Source organism: Nansenia antarctica, assembly GCF_963989245.1.
Source record: "Nansenia antarctica genome assembly, chromosome: 5".
NCBI classification, from domain to species: Eukaryota; Metazoa; Chordata; class Actinopteri; order Argentiniformes; family Microstomatidae; genus Nansenia; species Nansenia antarctica.
This window is the reverse complement of record NC_137690.1, coordinates 13,434,782-13,454,409: the sequence shown is the minus strand read 5'-3', so window position 1 is coordinate 13,454,409 and position 19,628 is coordinate 13,434,782. Positions and strand designations below refer to the sequence as shown.

General features: G+C 42.8%; 2 protein-coding genes across 2 annotated transcripts in view; one reads left to right on the top strand and one right to left on the bottom strand.

The window, feature by feature from the left end:
• ipo11 (importin 11) overlaps positions 1-10,357 on the bottom strand; it is a 161,197-nt gene extending 150,840 nt beyond the window's left edge. The window contains exons 1-2 of the mRNA XM_080531365.1: positions 10,267-10,357; positions 1,304-1,453 (exon numbers count right to left, since the gene is read on the bottom strand). Of these exons, the coding sequence (XP_080387491.1) occupies positions 1,304-1,441 (138 nt within the window). The 5' untranslated portion in view covers positions 1,442-1,453; positions 10,267-10,357. The remainder of the gene's footprint in view (positions 1-1,303; positions 1,454-10,266) is intronic.
• A 1,877-nt stretch (positions 10,358-12,234) lies between these two features.
• Positions 12,235-19,628, top strand: part of hsd17b3 (hydroxysteroid (17-beta) dehydrogenase 3) — a gene marked incomplete at both ends in the record, with an annotated part of 10,242 nt that continues 2,848 nt past the window's right edge. Inside the window, 4 exons of the mRNA XM_080531364.1 lie at positions 12,235-12,385; positions 18,253-18,299; positions 19,114-19,189; positions 19,377-19,484. Of these exons, the coding sequence (XP_080387490.1) occupies positions 12,235-12,385; positions 18,253-18,299; positions 19,114-19,189; positions 19,377-19,484 (382 nt within the window). The remainder of the gene's footprint in view (positions 12,386-18,252; positions 18,300-19,113; positions 19,190-19,376; positions 19,485-19,628) is intronic.

The following is a 19,628-nucleotide window of genomic DNA, read 5'->3' as shown; positions in this document are numbered from 1 at the left end:
CAACGCTGAAATGTATTTACATTTTTCAAAATAAAAGTCCAAACATTAAATCGGCTGTCGCCCCTTTCACCAGCAACTGTCACATATTTCTTTTAACTTTGATAGAACAGTAATAGGGTTGAAAATAGGTCAGCCAGGTTTTAACTGAAGAAAAAGAGCATTCACAGTGTGAGAACATGCCCTTACCAGAGAACTCCTTAGAGATAGAGAGCCTTAGTGACAGCTGACTCACTCTCTCTCTCACACACACACACACACACACACACACACACACACACACACACACACCTCTCTTCCACACCCTCTACCTCTTCAACCGTTACCATTTCCTCTATCTCTTCCTCTCCAGCACTTTAGTATTCGACAAGGCTGCACCCTTTTATTGATTAATGTAATGACTAATTTGTAGATTACTCTTACATTTTTTGGGCTTGTTAATAAATTACTTTTGTACATTTGTTACAAAATAAATATTATTTATATATTGTGCAATGCTCAGGCAAGTCAGTTTCCATTTCTTGTTCAAACGATTACTAATGATGTTTAATATCTGTGTTCCATTTAAACTGGAGACAAGTTCAGTTCGCTTAGACTAGTCAGTGGCATCTACGGAGCCAGTTTATTTGTTATGTTCTGAACCTGGTGTGCCTTTTTGAAACTGCCCTTCTTTTTGAAACTGCCCTGTTTTCTGTTCAATTCAGGTTAGAATTCATGTGCCCCTTTTTCTTCTAACAATGAAGATTGTGTTTTGTTTTGTGTGTGGGCTCAACACATGCTCAACTTAAATTAAAAGCCTCACAAGCAACTCTCAAAATCCCAGCTGCAGTAAAGAAAGCACTTTTTTGTAGCGTCTGACTTGTGTTGGTCAATGCTGGTCATGGTGATTTATGTTCCAATAAAAAGTACATTCATGTAACTGCTTTGGAGTAAATTCTTAATGTAAACATTGATGTTTTTAACAATGCAACATGTTAGAGGGTTCCTTGAACAATTTATAGCATTAGTTCTGAGAACCTCTTTCATATTCAAGCAAAATTGATATTGTAACTAAATAATGAAATCGAATCGGGACCTTGGGAATCGGAATCGTTTTGGGAAATCAGTGGCGATACCCAGCGCTAGCTAAAAGGACCACATAATTCAGGAGAACAGAAATCAGATATGGATTTCTCCTTGTTAGAGGAGGCATCACAAGTTCAGTGTTTTAGCAGCTCAGCCATCGCATAAATAAAATCCTATTGAGAAGCAGGCAGTTGACCAAATTAATTCTCTGTGCGTGCGTGCGTGCGTGCGTGCGTCCTACCAGCAGAACAGAGTAGAAGCCAGGCTGAGTCTCCCACTGTCGGAGCTGCTCCTCTGCAGGCTTCAGTAGGGCCGTGTCCTGGCTGGTGGCCTGGGTCAGAGCCTGCAGGACCACCGTACTGGCACTCTCTATATCCATCACTGGATACACCTGGGGAGAGGAGAAGAGAAGGAGGAGGGGGGGGGGGGCAGAGTGAAGGAGAGATAATAGGAAGAAGAGGAGGGTGGGATGGAGATAGTGAGAGATAGATGGTGATTAGAAATGGCTGGTGAACTGGTACTCTCCTTCCAGATGCACCTCGGAAGAAACGTAGCAAGGAAAGAAAATGGTTGTACACATTTTGCTGTAGGCTCCATCTGAATTGCATGTAATGCCCCTCCTCCTCTGCCCGTACTATTGTTTACAAACCATTGAAAACATGATATCATGGAGTTAGTTGAGGAGGTTTTCGATGGCAGCATTTCACAGTAGAACAGTGTGCATTCAACCATCTATTTTTTGGCGTGTTTGAAATCCCCGCCTGCATTTGAAGCACTCCTCTCTACAGTATGTTGGTAGAATCTGCATATTGCTGGTAAAACCTCCTCCCATCAACACTCTCCCATGAGTGTGCAGTCAGACTCTCAATTTTAATAGAGTCTGACTTAGTGAAAGTAGTGTTATGGTGTCAGGGGCATTATAACAAGGAACTTCAGTCAACATAACGGTGTTATGCCAATATACCATGGCATAACACTTCAAACAAGTTGAGTGTTGAAGCCAGAGAGGGCCTACACCTAGGCCCAATCACATTTCCCTTTTTTACCACTACCCCTCGTTTCGGAGTTCCACTTGCTTTTCGGCTTGCCCCTCGGAAGAGAGTCACAAGGGGTAATCTTCCCTTATGAAATGGGATAACCCTTCAAGACCCTGATACATCATCAGTAGTAGAAAAGCATAGACGCTCGAGATTCCTTCACAATGCTATCAATCTATCAAACAAGTCAGCAAATAAAAAATAACAATGCTTCATTATCAGGCCATGACTGAATAGCGGTGTTCTATTGGCCAGCAACCTGTGCTCATACCCTGCCAGTCTGCACTGATATAGGAGATAGGGGTGTAACGGATCACGGATAATCCGTGATCCGTTCGGATCGCCCTCCACGGTTCGGAACGCATGTGTACCGCGGATCAATAGCAAAACCGTTTTTTTTTTTTTTTTTTTTCCCCCCTAACACCAGGGGAGCCACCCCTCCTAAATTTCGTTGTTTGGTACCTGTACTGTAGCAATGACAATAAAGACCATTCATTCATTCAAATGTAACCGGTAGAAAAACAATCATGTGCGCTTTATTCTCACTCTCTGCATGTGTACTGAGTTGACAACAACATTCATTCACTCATCTCTGTCCCAATTATATCACGTCATATCACCCGCTAAGCAGCCTGGGTGATTGTGCAAACACACAAACAAAGTACTCTGTTACTTTGCAGCAGTGATGTTATATATATGTTGTTATATATAGATGTTATATATGTGATATATATATATATATATATATCAGTTTTGACATCTTGAATGTTGTTTTTTTGTTTCACACATTAAAAGTGGTGTTTTTACAGAATTCAAGGAAAATGTTGTTTTTATAAAAATAAAAAAATGTTTTGTGTTGATCCGAAAAATGATCCGATCCGTGACTCAAAATCCGTGACACGATCCGATCCGTGAGTTAGGTGATCCGTTACACCCCTAATAGGAGAACAGTGCAACAATTTTGCAGCTGAATATTAGTTACGTTTCAGGCGTTATCTGCCATTAAAGGGGGGAAATGTGACATGGAACTGTGTCAAATGCGGGACTGTCGTGCATAAATCAGCCTTAAAACATCGTAAAACAACGTCAGATAGCTAACATTAGACACACAGCCAGACACAGGTAGGCTATAATGGCGATTTATTTGTTATGCTTGAAATAAATAAATAAAGGTCTATAATACATTGAAATTACATTAAACTAAGATAATATGATCATTGTCATAATTTGTTTAAATCTTTATTAACAAAGAAAATAATTACATGTGGTAAGTAAGTAAGTAAAGCTTTATTTATATAGCCTAGCACCTTTCATACAAGAAATGCAGATCAAAGTGCTTTACAACAGGAATAAGAACATAAAGTGAATATAAAAACATATACAAGCATAGAATGAATATAAAAGCAGGGGAAAACAGTCAAAAGAAAAGGTAAAGATTTACATTTCTTACACACTATGTGATACATGTCATACATTCATACACTACTATATATTATTTTAGCCCCCTCAGTGAGTGTAGTCACGCTAGTATGGGACCTGCACCTGTGGTACACGCTACCCCACCCGCAATGTACTGCCCTCTCACTTGGTTGCAGGGTATTTCAACCGGGGCCTGGTTACCCCTTAATATCCAGGACAATCGTCCCTTCCTGGGGCCTGGTTACTCCTTAATATCCTTAAATCTAGTATCCAGGACCTACTGTCCCTTACTTAAGCCTAATCAGATCTCGGCGGGCCTGGTTACCCCTGAAATCTAATATCCAGGACCTAGTATACTGTCCCTTCCTTTAGCCTACTTAGACCTCGGCGGGTCGAGGTCCATCACTAGTATGTGAATATAAAAGCAGGGGAAAACAGTAAAATATTTAAAGTGCAATAGCTGGCAAATGAGCAGTGGGCAGGTGCAGATAAGCTAGTTGAAGGCTATATTGAAGAAGTGCGTTTTTAGCTTTCTTTTAAAAATATTTAGTGAGCTGGCTTCCCTGATCTCTAAAGGTAATGTGTTCCAAAGCTTTGGGGCATAGTTGGCAAAGGCTGCGCTCCCGATCTTCTTCTGACTGTTGCTGGGAACCTCTAATAAACCTGCGATAGATGATCTTAGTGTTCTTGAGGTCTTTTTTAAATGCACCCAACCCAAATCTGGCGAGTGGCAAGCCCATGGGCTCGTTGGTAACGTTAGTCCGCCAGTAGTCTCGCATAGCCAGATCTATCTCCACACTTCACTTCGCACTGGACACACTCGCGTACAAGATTGTGCACGAGTGTGCGCGGCGCGACGCAAGAGTTTTTGCAGGGTGAGATGTCTGCAGATGGAAAGTAAGCAAGTTGAAACGTTAGCCAATATAATTGCTGAGTGTTCTAACAGAGCAAGTTGGTTCAAATTGGTCGTTATTATTGTGACTAGAAAGTGTCTGATTATAGTTCCATGGTGTGTAAAATAGTGTCAAAGAACTAGCAAGCTAACTAGCTAGCTCAGAGGTGATTAGATGAGCTAGTCTGCTGCACACATGCCAGCTAAAGAGCTAACTGGATGCACTTTATTACTTTACTTATTCTGCTAGAATTAGGCTTTATGGTAATACCATAATGGCAGTGTTTCCTCTACATGCATTTCATCGTGGCGGGCCGCCACGATGGAATTTCCTCCGCCACCATTCAGATTTCTCAAAAAAAATAAAAATAAATTTAGGCCGCTTTTCAGACCGAAGCGACGCGCTTGCAAAACTGTTTTGTGATTGGTCGAATACATCTAGGCTGCGTCTAGTCTACAAACTACGATCCTCCACTCCTATCACCATGGACACAGCAAGGAGCGAATTCCCGGGTAGAAATATTTCCTCTCCCCGCTGTCAGCGGTAAGCGGTACTTTCCTCCAGCAGCGGTAAATGAGGCACCCTTTGCGGCTTAATAACTTTGGTTCTCCGGGGGTTACGGTAAAAATTCCAATGTGTCCGGAAAGAGGACAAGCCATGGAATCGAAAAGTTTTTGAATGGAGTCGATCCTCCACTCCTATCACCGTGGACACAGCAAGGAGCGAATTCCCGGGTAGAAATATTTCCTCTCCCCGCTGTCAGCGGTAAGCGGTACTTTCCTCCAGCAGCGGTAAATGAGGCACCCTTTGCGGCTTAATAACTTTGGTTCTCCGGGGGTTACGGTAAAAATTCCAACGTGTCCGGAAAGAGTCGTGGGAGACGATTTTTTTATTGACAACGGAATTACATGCTGGAAAAACATGCAGACACAGACAATAAGAGACACACGGGAGAAGTACAGGAAAACATTTAATTTTTTTGGGCCATCCTCGAGTTTTGGCTGAAATTACGTCGTTGTTTTGAGCGCGCGTGCGCGGTAAGCGCTACCCGCCACCATTGTAAAAATTCCTGGAGGAAACACTGAATGGCATATTTACAGTACATGGACAGTGGATAGAAGCTAGGGCTGCACGATTTGGGGAAAAAATCGAATTGCGATTATTTGGACAGATATCGCGATTGCGATTAATTTGCGATTATTATTTTTTTAAATAGCAAAAAAAAAAAAAAAAAAAAAAAGGGAGTTTTTGTAAAGTGTGGCCATATCTCCGGCTAGGAAGGTCGTATCAACGTGCAGTTTGTTTGTACGTCTTCAGGGGACTTAGAGGCTCCCTCCTCTAGCACCCCCACAGCCCGAGCTACGAGTGAAATAACTAAACTTACATTGGGTTGCTTTAAAGTTGGGTTGCTTTAAAATCAAGCTTCAGATTAAAACATGTGATGGAGCATTACTAACCTGACTCAGGTGGTTTGTTTCACACAACCATCTAGGAAAGCTTAATTGGAAGCTGTTTGGAAAAGGGCAGGTACTTTCAAAAAATACTTGGCAGGTGATTGGATGAATCTGTCTATCACCTATTTTCAGAGAGCATTACCACATGATACCATCAAACTATTAACTGCTCTAATTCTAATGCAAGGATGAGAACTTAAAAGATATGAATTGTATATATGATAACCTCATCTCATCTAGACAGGTGGCTACTTTCTAAGATGATCCAGCTATTAAAATGATCATTTGGGGATACACTGTGACTATAACTGAAAGGACCACATCTAGATGACTCGGTCAACAGTCGAACTGATGAATGATAGAATGGTGGTCTCTGACTATGGAGCACAGACACACGTCACCTTGACTTAGGAATCTGTGACATACTTCAGCCCAAGGCTAGGCTAGGCTAACCTCTGCGTCTTTAAAGCCGGCTGGTATGAACGAATGGTATGAGGTTATGCATACAGGACACATTCATGTTTGACAACAGAACAGTTAACTTCCATGTATCCATAAGCCTGCTATACTATATAAACACCAACCCGCAGGTTGCTGAGACTGTCAACTCTGTGTCTGTACTTTAACGCCGGGTTAGCATGAGTAGCTAAGCTAAGCTACCGTCTCGAAGACTACAAGTTAGCTAAGCTAAGTTTAAGGCTGGACTAACAGCACCGACATGCACTTGGCTGGTACAGTTAGTATAGTGAAATTGTACACTTACCTGTCGCAATTATAACATACTAACGTTTATCATACGTCCAGTAAGCCATGTGGTGTCTAATTGTCTCCGTTACGTTAGCCCAAAGTCTCATAATAATTGGACTGACTGTCGTGACACAACCTATGCCTGCGTTCGTAAATTCGCTCTGAGAGCGCCGGGTTCAAAGTCATAAAGAGACCAAGTAATTTGATTGGACAAGAGGCATTCCATGAGTGCTGATCAAATTTCCAAAAGAGGTTTTAATCTCAATGTGACTTCCTGGTAAAATAAAAGTAAAAAAAAAAAAAAAAAAAAAAAAAAAAAAATCGCGGGCAAATCGCAGGCTTTGCGATTAGCTAATCGCATCATTTCAAATCGCGATTTCGATTTAAAATCGATTAATCGTGCAGCCCTAATAGAAGCATTGTCTTTTTTATAGTTGGACATACGATTTTTCTTCAGGTGAGAGAGTAAAGTCAAAATGACATTAACTGACTGCATTGCCCACAGCAATCCAATATTCAATTATAATTCTGTTATAAATTGATATGGATCATGGTATGGTTCTCGTGCCTAATGGCCCATAGGGCAGGAGCCTCTCCATCTCCTGTTTCCGTAGCGTGAGGCGGCTTAATGTATAAGTTAGTACACCCCCTGGACATGACGCTGGTATGTCACAGGGTGGGGGGGGGGGTCCATGCCACCCCCCCAAGGCAGCAAACCTAGGGGAAACACTGAAACCACAATACATGTGTGGATGTCCGCGTCATTGTTATCGAGCCGACCACACGACTCCAAAAACGATAAAAAAAACACCCTCCTATCATTATCGTCACGTCACCGTCTCAGCTCATGAATTCGGCGGAGTCGTGTAGCCGTGAGGTGCAAACGATATCAGATCATCGCTGTTTCAGCCTTAAACCGACAGCATTAGCACATGTGTTGGAATATTACCGTAATTCCTAAATTATATGTGCTATCGAAATAATTCCAACGGTTCCTGAAAGCAGCATTTATTACGGTAATTCAAGAAGAGCTGAGAAGATTAGAAGAGAGAACGCATTAAGAGCAAGCATATTTTAGTCGTGTTTTACGAGCTGTGTTTTTATACTTTTGTGAGTTTGTGTATGTGTGAAATGTCACGAAGATTATCTAGTGTAATATTTAATATAGTTAGTGATAAAAGGGATTATTTAAGAAAATACAGTATTTTGTAGTTTTTGTCAGAGAAATAAATGAAATAGCCTAATCTTTTTCCGTCATAATTTGTCTGCAATATAATTTTGTTCGAAAAAATCGTGAGAAAATCATATTGTGAACCCAGTATCGTGAATCGTATCGAATCGTGAGTTGAGTGCATCGTTACATCCCTAGAAATGAAACAATTATATTATTGATGGACATTATCAAAGGCAAACTCAATGTACAAAGATAGGGCTGGCTGTAGCAGCTCCGCAGTAGAGCCGTAACAAAAACGGGGGCAGTGACGCTATAAAAAAGTCCAGCAAAAGTTCTGCCACGCACACGCGCCTCTGAGGTAACGTCGGTGGTGAGTTTTAGGTGTTAAGTCAGAGAACCTAGTCTACAATGTAGTCAGACCTGACACTGACAGAACTCCCAAAAGGAATATGGGCTTTCTATGCCTGACTTTTAATTATGTTGCACCTAAAGACTTTAAATGTAGCCCAATGACTTTGGTTAAATAGCAAAACACATGCTGAAAAGCACACAAAGCATTTGTTGTTATTGTGTAGTAGAAAAACATTTGCTAGAGAACTGACTGTCACATGAATACATTATCCTTACATTTATAATGAGTATATATATCGGTCATGATATTGATAGTAGTGCAACCCAACCGCTCACCAATACAATGTGGAGTGTTAATTGCATCAGAGGGGGGGGAGAGAGAGAGATAGATAAATAGGCTACATAAACAGAGAGAGCAGAGTTTATTGGAGGTGCTTATTATGCAGATGACAATGAGAAATTCAGTTTAGCAAGACTGCCACCTAGAGGTACTGTATGAAGAAATCCACTAGACTAGAGTATCACAAAACCTCATGATGGGGAAAATGCTGGTCAGAAAAGTTTAGCTAATGTTTGTTAAACCTAGAAGGCATGCAAGAAAGTAATTAATGCTGATTGTATATTACAAATTCCAGGGTCTCACATTGCAGAATAAACACAATGCACTTATCTGAATCTATCAATGAGATTCAGAACAAGCCCCAGTAGTATTGCACTTTCTAATATCTATCAGCTTGTCACCCAACATGTCCCTTGACAGCAGTGTCACTGTCACTATGTTCTCACTGTTTCAGTGCACTATTGATCAGATCAGAATCTGACCTCTTCCATTTGAATTGTGTCAAGCAAGATGCTGTCTCAATACTGTGAATATGTTTTGAACTTTTGACAGATACATGACAACTTTTAAGTGTAGAAAAGCCTTGCCATAGTGTATAAGTTGTCTGTATATATAGCTCAGATAATGGCTATCTAGTCATACTGAACGAAACATACATAATCACGGCATCTTTGTTGCTCAAAGGCGACAACATGTCTTGACCGAACTCACTCTCTATATTTGACTCAGATCTGGATCTCCTCTCTCTCCTCATCTCTAAACACACAGATTTAGTCTGTCCAGGATAATGGATGGGAGCGATCCCTTTGCCAGAGAGTGATGAGTATGAGTATGAGTATGGTGTGTGTGTGTGTGTGTGCGTCCCTGATGAGTGACTGACTAAACACTCCCAGCTAGATTGATCGTTCTATCTAGAAGAAGAAAATATTTGATTAGAGCGAGACATCTCCTCTCAAACTGAATTTAGTGGGAAGACTTCACACCGAACCCTCCCCACCAATAACCCATATAATTCCAAAGAACACTCTTGGGTGGGTGGGTGGGAATGGGAATACACACAGCCACTATGCATCTTGCAAGTTTAAATTAGATGGCTAACAATCTATTGACTCATCTTTGCCACAAAACAAAACAATCTATAAAGATGATATGGCTTAGTTAGCTAACTATGTGATACAACAACTGCCCCCAAATAACTGACAGAATACATTGTGTGTGTGTGTGTGTGTGTGTGTGTGTGTGTGTGTGTGTGTGTGTGTGTGTGTGTGTGTGTGTGTGTGTGTGTGTGTGTGTGTGTGTGTGTGTGTGTGTGTGTGTGTGTGTGTGTGTGTGTGTGTGTGTGTGTGTGTGTGTGTGTGTGTGTGTGTGTGTGTGTGTGCGTGTGTGCGTGTAAAGGAGCCTTCCAGCTCAAGACAGCTGTCGACACACACACACTTCGCTATCAATGATGTCAGTCAGCTAGCTAATATGCTAGTCAATGCTGGCAAATCTTAGCTTAAGGTAGCTCTCAAATAAAGACATTAGTTAGTTAGAGTTAGTATATCGTTCTGCCCCAGAAGTTACGCTTCTCATGCATGTTCATTTGGCAACATGGCATGGGTTAACATGGCACTAGAATCACGCCTGAGCACCAACGTGCCTGTCAACAGACTAGCTCTGCTGGCTAGCTAACACCCTGTAGCCAGCTCTGCCTCATAGTAGGCCTATCAAAGAGAGCACAACACACTCTAGGCAAAGGTTTCTCTGTGAATGACACCTTTGAAGAATAGAAGAACGGATTAAAACCCACCTTGGAAACGATACCTCGGTAGAAAAACAGAAACTACGCTTGGGTCAGCTGTTCTGTCAGAGACACACGCTGTCAGAATGGCGCGTTCAACAAGCAAAGGCGCGTGTTGATGACGCGTAGTTTGCATTTACATGCTGGAAGAGAAGAGCACATCATTCTGGTTACAAAAGACTGGTAAAAATGCATGTAATCGTCCACGAACAGTACAGGCCAAAAGTTTGGACACACCTTCTCATTCAATGTGTTTCCTTTATTTTCATGACTATTTACATTGTAGATTCTCACTGAAGGCATCAAAACTATGAATGAACACATGTGGAATTATGTACTTAACAAAAAAGTGTGAAATAACTCTAAATATGTCTTATATTTTAGATTCCTCAAAGTAGCCACCCTTTGCTTTTTTGTTGTTAATAAAATAAAAATGTTTGTTGTTAATAATATATATATATGATATATATATAATAACATATTATTAACACATATTATATTAAATATTATTATTATTATTATTATTATTATTATATATTCTATTAACAACCAAAAAGCAAAGGGTGGCTACTTTGAGGAATCTCAAATATAAGACATATTTAGAGTTATTTCACACTTTATTGTTAAATACATAATTCCTATGTGTTCATTCATAGTTTTGATGCCTTCAGTGAGAATCTACAATGTACCAAATAGTCATGAAAATAAAGGAAACGCATTGAATGAGAAGGTGTGTCCAAACTTTTGGCCTGTACTATATGTGATTCGCCTTTCCATCAGTCTAGAGAACTGTCATTGTTTTTTTTGTTTTTTTTTAATCAGACCAAGCTAAAGAGGCCAGTGAATTACATCAAACGTGACTAATTTAGAATGAGAGGGGATGCATTTTCATTTTAGACATATCAAAACGTCCTATTACATCTTCGCTGCATGTAGCTGCATGGCAATAGTCTGGGTGTAAAAGGATCAACGTGTGAGACATTAATATGAAGAGGGTATGCATCTGTATAATATAGTCCTACTGTAGACCCTTCCCGAACCCTAACCCTATATTTTGTAGGCCTTTATATACATATACACTGTTGCTGCTGGAGTTTTTTGTTTTGTTTAGTTTTTTCATCTTTATTTATCCGTATTATTTAAGTAACAGCTGTAATCTATTTCTACTCCCTATCTATCCCAAGGTTGTGTGTCAGTAGAGGGCGACAAAACGTAAACTCTAAGCCAAAATATGTGTGAATATCACATATTCCCATATAAGTCCCATATACAGTATTGAATGTGAGCAATCTTATTAACCATTCACTGACCAGCTTTGATACAAAACCTTGACATTCCATACAGTGTAGTACAGTAAGTTTGTGCATTACTGAGTCAGTAATGATAATATAGAGTAGTATAGCATATCTGATAAGGTTTTGATAGTCTTGGACTATGAATTTTACAGTAACATAACAATGTTCTTGCTGCTTTCGTGTAACGTCAGAGGTCCAACTCGGTGTCGCGTAGCCATGCCCGCATCTCTGGTTCTAGGTCGAAGAGGCTGGCTTCTGAGGGTGGTCTATATATAACAATGTTCTGTTAACCTTATTCATATGCACACACACACGGATGTCATATAGGACAATACAAGTGTGTATATGCACCTTACATTTAACTTATGTTTGTCCTGTGGAAGTGTGATTTGATCTGCATACCTGGGTGCACGTTGGCATACTTAAAAAATGATCTGGTGTAACTTGGTGTAACGTGTGTGTGTGTGTGTGTGTGTGTGTGTGTGTGTGTGTGTGTGTGTGTGTGTGCACGTGCACGTGTGTGTTGGGAGGAGTGGCCTGTGATAGACTATTCCCCCTGTCTGTCACTCTCTAGAGTGAGACTAGGATAAGAAGTTTGGTCTGTCCAGAGCAGAGACACACACAGAGATACAGACACAGGGAGACAGAGTCTGTTGTGGTAAGCAGAAACTCATAAATGGCCATGGATTTCCTGGAGGTGTTCTTCGTCTCCCTCGGTTCTGTGGTCCTTCTTTTTTATGGAGTGAAAATGGTGTGCTTCTCTAGGATGCTTTATCCCAGAGTGTGGTTCCTGCTACCCAAGTCATTCTTTACATCCATGGGAGAGTGGGCAGGTGAGCTGAATCTGCAGTGTGTGTGTGTGTGTGTGTGTGTGTGTGTGTGTGTGTGTGTGTGTGTGTGTGTGTGTGTGTGTGTGTGTGTGTGCGTGTGTGTGTGTGTGTGCGTGTGTGTGTGTGTGTGTGTGTGTGACGTGTGTGCGTGTGCGTGTGCGTGTGTGTGTGCGTGTGTGTGTGTGTGTGTGTGTGCGCATGAGTGCGTCACTCTTTTCAGCATCCGAACAATACTAGTGTGTGTGCGCATGAGTGCGTCACAAGGATTCAGCATCCGAACAATACTTTGAATAATTTTTTGGAGCATGTTGTTTCTTTAATTCTTTGATTTAATAAGTTAATAAGTTAATTACACTGTAAATGAATGCCTCGTGGGGCTTATAATGTCAATCCAGTTACAGTGTATAAGCACTGAATTGCTGTGATAAACTATTATCTTATCTATTACCTTATCCCTACACCCAGTTCCCTGCAATACTGAACCTTGGTTTTTGATTCTACCCTCAGACTAGCTATGTAATCAAACGTGGCTACTTCTGGCTCCCCTTCAGAAACAACTTGATCTGGTTGTACAAACTACTTGGAGGACAACAAGTTCTAACTGGAGAGATTAAACATCATTACACATGTTCCCAGATCTTTAAACCTCATGTTACCATAGAAACCCTCTGTAGGGTCATTCGGAGTCTGGTGAGTCTGTTCTGAAGCTTCATGATTGGTTGAAGAGAATAGAGAAGGATTTGGTTGTTTTGTGTGGTATTGTTTGTTTATGTTCCTGGGAATCAGTGCCATTGTAATATCACGGTTAGGCCTATCCTATGTTGATGTTTTGTGCTGCCTGTAAGAGAGTCATCTCACAGGGTCATGCGGACAGACAGTGGGACTAGCATGGCATGTAATGAGTGGTGATGTCAGGAGAGAGCCAACATACTGATTGAACTCTGATCTTATCTATTATAGGCTACATTTGTCCTTTCGATAGGCTATGCCATACCTTGAGAGACATACTGTTCCTTTGAGTCATTTCCCTGGCAGATCATGTCATCATCTACCAAAAATTCCCATTAAATCTCACACACACACACAAAGACACACATACACACACAATCACCAGACAAACCATCCATGACTTGCCACCAGGGCAGTCTCATCATGTTATTGGGTCCTCTCTCCGTGGCTAGAGAGGTCCTCCAGCCAACGCTTGAGCTGTGGTATTCTGTTTCCTCATAAAAGACCAACAATGGCGAGGCGACCTCCTTTTTCCAAAGTTCCACTTCCATTCCATTCCAGCACAGCGGAAAAAAAGCAATTAGAACAGTATGTTCTGGGGCGTATTATTCCCTTCCATCCCCTTCACTTTGAGGAGTCTCTCCAGCTCATTGGTTTCTCTTCTCGACTGTTCCCTTTCACTATTGAGTATTGTGTGTGTGTGTGTGTGTGTGTGTGTGTGTGTGTGTGTCTGTGTGTGTGTGTGTGTGTGTGTGTGTGTGTGTGTGTGTGTGTGTGTGTGCATCCCTCAGAGTGACATGCCCTGTCGTTGTTCATTCTTTCTTGGTAGGAGGCATTGGGATTTCTTGTGCATCAAGATGGGCTTCTCTTCTGTTCTTGCTTCAGTTATTTGCCCTGAAGCGACGCAAGAGCAGAAGGGAGTAAAGACGAGGAAAACAGACCAAACTGACACTCTGTAGGCTCAGAGGAGTCGGGGTAAACAGGCCAAGCTACAAAGGAAGAGGAATAAAGAGAAACTCACTGGAACAGCTCAGATACCTCTCAGCCCCAGACAAATCCCACAGCTTTCAGTTGCTGCCTTTGTCGTTATACGTAGGTTTACACTAACTACCAGTCCTGATCCCCCCCTCTCCATCCCCACAGACTAGAAGTCTTTCCTGTAGTTTTTGGTGTTAGTGTGTGTGTGTGTGTGTGTGTGTGTGTGTGTGTGTGTGTGTGTGTGTGTGTGCGTGCATGTGTGAGTGTATGTGCACATACTGTATACATATTGTGTTTGTGCATGCGTTTTGTGTGTGTGTGTGTGTGTGCCATACAGAATTACTACGATACAAAGTGTCAAAACAACCGGTCAGGTGACGACCTCCCACCACCGCCTTGGCATGGGGAGGTGACATCACCCAATCCACCTTTCCTCGCTGACACCTCACACTTCACCGTCCAGGAGGTGGAGTGTGTTTTACACAGCCTTCCCAACAACAAGGCCAGTGGCTCAGATGGGGTGACATACGAGGCACTGAAATCCACACAGTCTTGTCAGACATTAACAACTGTTTTTAATGTCTGTTTGGAGAATAAGCGAGTTCCAGATTCATGGAAAGGAGCATTGATACATCGCATCCCAAAGAAAGACAATATCCCTGAAGATCCAACAACATGGAGGGACATCTCTCTTCTCCCTACCATCTATAAGGTGTTCATGAAGTGCATACTGGCCCGAGTCCTGCCCTGGTTGGTGGATGCTAACATCGTCCACCAAACAGAAGGCTTACATCAGCAAGATGGGTATGGATGAGCATGTGTTCTGCCTTAAGACAGGGATAGATGACTTTAAACATCAGTCATGTAAACTCTTTACAGTCTTTCTTGATTTTAGAGATGCTTTTGGGACATTAGCTCACAATATAATGATTAGATCACTGGAAGAGATACAGCTACCCCAGCTATTCATTGACATTGTGAGAGATGTGTACCGAAGCTCCACCATCCAAGTAATCTGTGGGAAGCAGCTCACTCGCCCAACACCACTTCAGACAGGCATTAAAACTGGCTGTCCATGGAGCGCGGTTAATTTCATAATTGCCATCAACCAGTGGATTAAGTGGCTGTGTCAGTGTGCCCCTGAGGGTGTCATCTCCCCCAACCCAGTGCAGGGCTACGCAGATGATGTTGTCCTGGCCTCCAGGGAAGAGAGCGTCATCAAGAACATGCTCTGCAGGACGGATCGTTTTTTGGAATGGTCTGGCCTGGAGGTCAAAGTCAGCAAATGCGCTGTCCTGTATGAGAGGCGGAGTGGGGGGAACAGGTGGTACCACTCAAAAACAGACACACCCCCTGTGTTCTCTTTAGCAACACAGCCCATTCGTGTAAATTCTCTTCATGAGACATACCCATATCTTGGACATAAAATTAACATCGCAGGAGAGTGGAAGGAGCAAGTCAATAACATCCTGACTGAGTTCACTTCCAGGCTGGACTTGATAGACAGTTGTCCTCTGCCACTAACTATGAAGTTAGAAGCCATCAGGCAGGTGGCCCTGTCCAAAGTTCAGCACCTCTTCTCCAATGTCCACATCCCCCAGAAAGTGCTGTGTGAAATGAACAACAAGACTGTGAGCGTAGTGCGCAGGTGGCTTGGACTCAATTCACACAGCACCCGTGACATCATCTTTCATCCCCAGTGGGAGGGAGGGCTAGGGGTCCCCAATGTAGAATGGATCTACACCAGCATGAGAATTTCCCATCTTCTCAGGATGCTTAACAACGACGACAAGGACGTCAGGGAGCTGGCCCGCTCCTCCATGTTCCTGGACCTGAGGAGAAGGAAGGTCCCAGTTGCCAGGGGGGCGGAGCCCCACTTCCTTGGGTTCAAGAGGAAACCCAGCGGAAAATTGGACACTCATTCCGCTGGTTTTGGAGTTTGGTCTGATTGGCCAGACCTGAATGACCTCTGTGTCCGAGCCGGGGTGTCCCTGGAGTGGGTGTGGTCTGACTCTGAGACTGTTCGGGTCTCAGAGAACTGTATATCTGACCCTCTCACACAGGTCAGGGCAACAGCCTCCTTTGCTGGACAGAGCCACCAGCTAACATCTAGAGGGGCCAGACGGACTCTCATGGACCTTCATCAACATCAACAACAACAACACTGGACTGGTCTGAAACTCCAGGGAAAACTGGCATGTCTTCCCACAGCTGATCACTCTGTTTCTCATTCTTTTCTTAAAAAACACTGCACTCGATGAGGACATTGTCATATTCACAACCAAGGCCAGATTACAAGTCCTTCCTACCAGACTCAACCTCTCTATTTGGTTTCCTTCCACTCAGGTTCCTCATTGCTTGCACCACACCACAGAACAGGTTACAGAAACACTATCACACATCTTGAATGGCTGTTATGTTTACAAAGGAATGTATATAGCACGTCATGACAGAATTGTGAGCCTTATAGTAAAGGACATATCACTCCACTTCCCAGTTACAGTGAAAATGTATACACATGCTTGTGTCAATGCATCTATGTTCAATTTCTGTAATGACCAATGTCACTTTTCACAGTTGTCTGCTAACACACCAGATGTTGTTATTGTTAATGAAGAGTCCAGAGAGGTGTCTGTATTAGAGGTAGCATGCACCTTTGATATAAGCCTAGAGGAAGCCTTCATGACTAAGGTCATGAAATACCAGCAGCTTGTAGATACCATCTCAGAGCTAGGCTATAGGTGTACGCTATTAGTCTTTATATTTGGCAGTCTTGGACATGTGCACAGATTGGTTGTCAGAGGACTACGTCTACTGGGAATGTCCAAGGGAGAAGCAAAAAGGCTCAGCAAGTATTGCTCTGTCTCTGCGATTATTGGCAGCCGCCATATATGGCGGAGACAGTGTTACTTTTACCCGTGAGTCTTGTCCTGTTGTATGTGAAAGACATTGTCCATGTCTGTTTGTGAATGCATCTCATCTGTGCCTTCAGTATTTGTGTCCCTGTATACTTGTTTCTATGTGGACATAAATAAATGATTAAAATGTGTGTGTGTGTGTGTGGGTGTGTGTGTGTGTGTGTGTGTGTGTGTGTGTGTGTGTGTGTGTGTGTGTGTGTGTGTGTGTGTGTGTGTGTGTGTGTGTGTGCTGATCCACATGATGGAAAACCAGGGCAAAATTATTCCCAAACATATCAAATGTGAACAACAGAAACATTTGCCTTGGCTTGCTGGCTTGGTGTTGGGAAGGCATGGCAGAGCCAAACATCTTTCGTCCACATTTGGTATTTTTTGTTCCTTCCCTGTGCCAGGCCGGTGCCGCCTTGTGGTCAGCAAATATGGATGGGTTTGTTATTGGGAGTGTCGTCCAGAGGTTGAGCCATGAAGAAATACATTTCAACATTGCAGTAATACCAGAGCAGAGTTTGTGAGACGACAGCTGTTTAGGAGAATAATTCCTCAGTGCTCCGCTAGTATGACACTGTTGAAATGAAAAGGTTGAACAAGTTTAATAAACATTTAGAATTATAGGTACTGTGTAGAGTAGTACAGTGAAATATGTGAACATGGATTCTAGGTTGTGTGTTTACATTGAGCTGGGGATATCTGTGATCTTAGTCATCGGGTCAGAGGTCGTTGGAGGACGCCTGGCCGTCAGAGCTCGGGCAGATACAGTAGACAGACAGACAGACGGCTCCTGTTGTTTCTCTGCTCTTGCACTTCCTTTATCAATAACATACCGAACATACTGTATCTGTATGTGTGTGTGTGAGTACACTGTGCTAGAACAGATGGTAACACAAACAAACACTGAGGAGGACGTCAGTTCTGATTGACCGCAGGAGAAGAGAAGGGGGAGTCAGGAGCAGAGCTTGATGCATAGTGCCCCTAGTGCTGGCAACGGGTACTGCATGAGGTCTACTTGAGTCTGGCCCTGTGTGACCGGTCTTATTCCTTTGAATTTTATAAAAATGCATCCTTCTTTCCTCCCTACCTTGATGCAATCACTAATCTGACTCTATCACTCAAAGCATTAGGTGCTTTGCTCTTAACAATCAAGTCATGTCAGATCCGTGATTTAGTCAAAGAAGAAAGGAATGGTGCATTCAAGAGTGTGTGTTGCAGTGATATTCAACCCCATGCTGACATCCTCCTCTGTTGTAGTGATCACTGGAGGCTCAGATGGAATTGGGAGAGCGTATGCCTTTGAGGTATGCCGCCTTTGTCTTGTGGATCTGCATGATTATAACATTATTCCAGCTTGCTGATATTTCTGGGGTTTAACTGATCTGTGTTTTTTTACCCTTTTTGTCCATCATAACCACCTGTGGTCACCTCCATCTTAAACACCTGTGGTCACCTCCATCTTAAACACCTGTGGTCACCTCCATCTTAAACACCTGTGGTCACATCCATCACAACCACCTGTGGTCACCTCCATCACAACCACCTGTGGTCACCTCCATCACAACCACCTGTGGTCACCTCCATCACAACCACCTGTGGTCACCTCCATCACAACCACCTGTGGTCACCTCCATCACAACCACCTGTGGTCACCTCCATCACAACCACCTGTGGTCACCTCCATCTTAAACACCTGTGGTCACCTCCATCACCACCACCTGTGGTCACATCCATCACAACCACCTGTGGTCACCTCCATCACAACCACCTGTGGTCACCTCCATCACAACCACCTGTGGTCACCTCCATCACAACCACCTGTGGTCACCTCCATCACAACCACCTGTGGTCACATCCATCACAACCACCTGTGGTCACCTCCATCACAACCACCTGTGGTCACCTCCATCACAACCATCTGTGGTCACATCCATCACAACCACCTGTGGTCACCTCCATCACAACCACCTGTGGTCACCTCCATCACAACCACCTGTGGTCACCTCCATCACAACCATCTGTGGTCACATCCATCACAACCACCTGTGGTCACCTCCATCACAACCACCTGTGGTCACCTCCATCTTAAACATCTGTGGTCACCTCCATCACCACCAGCTGGCAGGGCGTGGGATGAACGTTGTCATCCTGAGCAGAACCCAGGACAAACTGGACCGGGTCGCAAAGGAGATAGGTGGGAGGAACGGATACATTTTTGGGGATAAACAATAGACATTTGACATTCATGGGATTTTGTAATATATATATATACAGTAGTTATATATTAATAATTGTATTTCTTTTATCAAGCACTATACAGTAAGTGTTATTACCACAAAGATTAACATGAAACTTCTTTTCACTCCATTTCCCTCTCACAGTAGAAACCACTGGGAGAAAAGTGAAAGTGATCGTAGCTGACTTCACAGAGGATGATATATATGAAGGCATTGAGGAGAAGCTCCGGGGATTGAACATTGGTGTCTTGGGTATGTCGTTATCATGTTGTGTTGTTATTCCACCTTTCCCCGTGATGTTCTACAACTTTTAGTCCAAAATAATAGTTTTAGTAGAAATTGATCACTTTGGCTTGGCAGTAAAAAAACCGGTGAATTACTTTACTGCAACTATGA